Genomic DNA, 4,604 nt, shown 5'->3' on the forward strand with positions numbered 1-4,604 from the left:
GACAGCCATTGTATTCACAATCATTGCCAAGTTCTCCACTGCTTTTTAATTAAGATATCATGCCAAATTCCATTCGTGCCAGCAAGGAGGACCTCTGTTTTGAGCAGCTCTAATGGTCCAGTCAATAAAAGCAAAAGATACTCATGTTGCATAGCGATACAATTCCTCGTTGTCCAAATCATGGTATTAATTATGCACCGATGATTGCGAACAATAGAATATTTTTCATTCTACATACGATTCTATCTATCAATGCGGGACTATGAGGAATTAATTGTGCGCAACAATATAATACAATCTGGGCATTGGGTTTTCTTTATCTAGCTACATATTTGGAAAAGGGCATTGAGTCATGTTTAACTATTTTTCAATGCGAAAAGCACCTTTTCCCCAACTTCGTACAAATTGTTGGCCACTTCTTCGTGTGGCGCACCGTCTACATCCACTTCAAATCTCTTCCACATCTTCCTTGTAAATTCCATGGAGTTTCTATCGGCCTCCTCCTCTTTATTCAAGAGAAGTCAGGGTACGATGCCTCGATTTCCATTTGTTGTTGGCATTGATCCATCCATTCCCTATTATGATGCCTTCATCAGCTATATCGACTCAGATTCCAACAACACAGTGGACACGATAGTTGAGAAGATGTTACAATATCTAGGGTTGAATGTTTTCCTGGACTCTGAAGTTATTCCATTAGAACCGGCCGATCCCACCAGTATAAAAGAAGCCATTAGTAGCTGTTTAGTGGATGTTGTCATCATCTACAATGGGTATGCCAAGTCACCCTCTTGTTTGGCTGTGCTTTGGCTAATGCTGAAACAAGGGGCAAAGATAAATCCATTATTTTACAATGTGGACCCTTCTGACCTTCGCTCCATTGAAAATGGAGTATTTGCGGCTGCATTCGCTGCACATGCAAAAGACAATAGGTACACCGACAAGCTGAAAGGATGGATAGATGCCCTTCATAATGTCTCCTTGATCCCTGGTATACAATTCAACTCACGTAATGGGTAAGCCTCTTTTATGCTTAAATTGATTTGTAAATCTTTATTTCTATTTTAAAAGTTGCAGAACATCCAATTGGTCTCGATAGACTCTTTATATATATATATATATATATATATATATATATATACACACAAATGCTGTGGATATGGTGATTAAAGAAGTAATCAAGGCTAGAAGTAAGCTAGAGTTAAAAGTTGCAGAACATCCGGTCTCGATATAAAGAGTCTATCGAGACCGGATGTTCTGCAACTTTTAACTCTAGCTTACTTCTAGCCTTGATTACTTCTTTAATCACCATATCCACAGCATTTGTATATATATATATATAAAGAGTCTATCGAGACCAACTGGATGTTCTACAACTTTTAACTCTAGCTTACTTCTAGCCTTGATTACTTCTTTAATCACCATATCCACAGCATTTGTGTATAAAGCACCAAGGTCCCTGTTCATAAACCTTCTTAGTTAGGAATCACAAACAAATTTTTAAAACAACTCATGTATGATAATTACAAACAAATTTAAAAATGAAAATAAAGATTTACAAATTAGTTTTAGCACAAATAACTTAAAGATACATTGGTCAGAACAAATTTAAAAATATAAATAAAGGCTTACAAATCAATTTAAGCATAAAAGAGGCTTACCCATTACGTGAGTTGAATTGTATACAAGGGATCAAGGAGACATCATGAAGGGCATTTGTCCATCCTTACAGCTTGTCAATGTACCTATTTTCATTTGCATGTGTAGTGAATGTAGCTGCAAATACTCCATTTTTAATGGAGCGAAGGTCAGATGGGACCACATTGTAAAATATGGGATTTACCTTTGCCCCTTGTTTCAGCATGAGCCGAAGCACAACCAAACAAGAGGGTGACTTGGCATACCCATTGCAGATGATGACAACATGCACTAAACAACTACTAATGGCTTCTTTTATACTTGCAGGATCAGCCGATTATAATGGAATAACTCCAGAGTCTAGGAAAATGTTCAACCCTAGATATTGTAACATCTTCTCAACTATTGCGCCCACAGTGTTGTGGGCATTTGAGTTGATATAGCTGATGAAGGCATCATAAAAGGGAACAGATGGATCAATGCCAACAGCAAATGGAAATAGAGGCATCGTATCCCGACTTCTCTTGAATAAAGAGGAGGAGGACGATAGAAACTCCATGGAATTTACAGGGAAGATGTGGAAGAGATTTGAAGTGGACGTAGATGGTGCGCAACACGAAGAAGTAGCCAATGATTTGTATGGAGTCGATGAAAAGGTGATTGTTTTCCTTGTGAGAAATATAGATTAAAATCAAACTCACAACTTAAAATTGCAACCCTAACTCTAAAATTTTGCTCGGCACTCACAATTGTCGAGTGCTAGTTTTGCTCGGCACGTGAATGTGCCAATTGGCATGTTGCTTGGCACTTAAGAAAAGTGCTCGGCACAAGAAGGTGTCATGTGACAGGCAACAGGTGTCGAGTGAACTCAGCACAAAGAGGAAAGCTTGGCAAGGGAAGGTGTCGAGTGAGCTTGAATTCCACTGTGGAGAACCAGGGACCAAGCTGAGCAACCAGGATATCACGTGAAACTTTTCACGATTAAAACCAGAGACTCAGAACTAAAAATATTCAACAAAGATCTTCTCAAATGCAATGTACAGAGGAAGAACAATAGTTTCGAGTATGCCTGCTTGCTTAATATTTAAATTTTGATTTAAAACAATACAAGATCTGGGAGCATTCAACTTCAACTAGAAAACCCTAAATTTGCCCTAAAACTTCAACCGACTTCAATACTTCAAACTTTAAACTTGCAGCTCTAATGGCTACATACAAAAAATGCCTAGAGCAATCATTGCTTCATAGGTCAAATCCAATGAACAATAAACTTACAGAATGATCAGAGAGAAGACGTTCAACTACAGGCATGAAATAAACAAACTTCTTTCTTTGCACTATGACGACTGGATCTGTTGATCTTCTTCCACTACTCTTCTCTGTAGCTTCTAATCTAATCTGCTTGATCTGCTCTCTAATGAATGAATGAATGAATAACATTCCTTTTTGTCCCATTCCATTTTCCCTCTCAACATTTAAATTTGAAATCTCACCTACCAAAATGAATGCCTGCCGTCCACGAATGCCTGCGGTGACCTGACAGGGTAGATGGGCGTGGGGCTCGAGGACAACCTGTAGGCATTGACGTTTATTTCCAACACTCCCCCTTTGTCCCGAGACCCACAAACAAGGATCATTGTTGATCCAAATCAACTACACCAAGACTCTGTCTTAGGTGCACAAAAGTTCCAATGCCTAATGGCTTAGTAAAAATGTCTGCTAGCTGCTGCTTAGACTTACAAAAAATCATCTTGGTATCCCCATTCTCCACCAACTCTCTGCTGAAGTGATATTTGATTTCTATATGCTTGCTTCTCCCATGGAAGACTGGATTCTTGGACAATGCAATTGATGAGATGTTGTCACAATAAATTGTGGTTCCATCCTCTTGCCTTTCATTTAAATCTGTCAAGATCCTCCTTAGCCAAATTGCTTGACATGCTGTTGCATTTGCTACAATGTATTCAGCCTCTGCTGTAGATTGAGCAATAATAGGTTGCTTCTTGGATGCCCATGAAATTGCACGAGATCCCATATGAAACATGTATCCGAAAGTTCTCTTCCTATCATCTAAACTTCCAGCCCAATCACTATCAGTGTAACCAACCAACTTGAAATCATCATTTGGAGTATATAAAATCCCAAATCCCTTGGTACCTTTCACATACCTTAGGATCATTTTTCCTTCTTACCAATGGGAATCCTTTGGTGTTTCCATAAATCTAGAAATCAAACTTACTGTATGCATTACATCTGGCTGAGTTTCAGTCAAATACATTAGACTTCCAACCATACTCTTGTATAGTGTTGGATCCACTCTCTTGCTAGAGTCTTCCTTGCTCAACTTCAGACCTATTGCTGTTGGTGTGGGGGCTGCCTTACTATTCTACATATTAAATCTCTCCAAGATTTGCTCTACATACTTTTCTTGAGAGATGAAGATGCCATCATGCATTTGTTTTACTTCTATGCCTAGAAAGTATTTCAAGAGACCTAGGTCTATCATTTCAAATTCACTTTTCATGGCCTCTTTGAAGTCACCAATTAGAGTCTTATCATTACCAGTAAAAATCAAATCATCTACATACAAGACAATAATCAATACATTACCATCTATTGCCTTGATGTAAAGAATAGGCTCACCATTTCTTTTGCTAAAGCCATTGCTCATCAAATATGAGTCAATCCTATTGTACCATGCCTGTGGAGCTTGCTTGAGCCTGTAAAGAGCTCTCTTCAACCTATATACTTTGTTCTCTTCACCTGCAACTTCATAACTAGGTGGCTACTCTACATACACTTCTTCTTTCAGTACACCATTTAGGAAGGCAGACTTCACATCCATTTGAAATACCTTCCACTTGTGCTGAGCTGCAATTGCTATGACAACACACATGGTTTCCATTCTTGCAACTGGGACATAGGTCTCATCATAATCTCTGCCATGCTACTGTTTGTAGCCTTTG

The 4,604-nt window shown here is 38.6% G+C and overlaps 1 protein-coding gene across 1 annotated transcript; it reads left to right on the forward strand.

The window, feature by feature from the left end:
• Nucleotides 1-531: 531 nt before the first annotated feature.
• LOC149545494 (putative 2' cyclic ADP-D-ribose synthase BdTIR) lies at nucleotides 532-2,081 on the forward strand. Its single transcript, XM_089793779.1, has 2 exons — nucleotides 532-991; nucleotides 1,966-2,081. The coding sequence occupies exons 1-2, from the start codon at nucleotides 532-534 to the stop codon at nucleotides 2,079-2,081; spliced, it is 576 nt and encodes a 191-aa protein (XP_089649905.1).
• Nucleotides 2,082-4,604: the final 2,523 nt, after the last annotated feature.

The sequence above is a fragment of the Cupressus sempervirens genome, chromosome 7, assembly GCF_028749045.1.
Source record: "Cupressus sempervirens isolate cs-2001-9-10 chromosome 7, ASM2874904v1, whole genome shotgun sequence".
In the NCBI taxonomy this organism is placed as follows: Eukaryota; Viridiplantae; Streptophyta; class Pinopsida; order Cupressales; family Cupressaceae; genus Cupressus; species Cupressus sempervirens.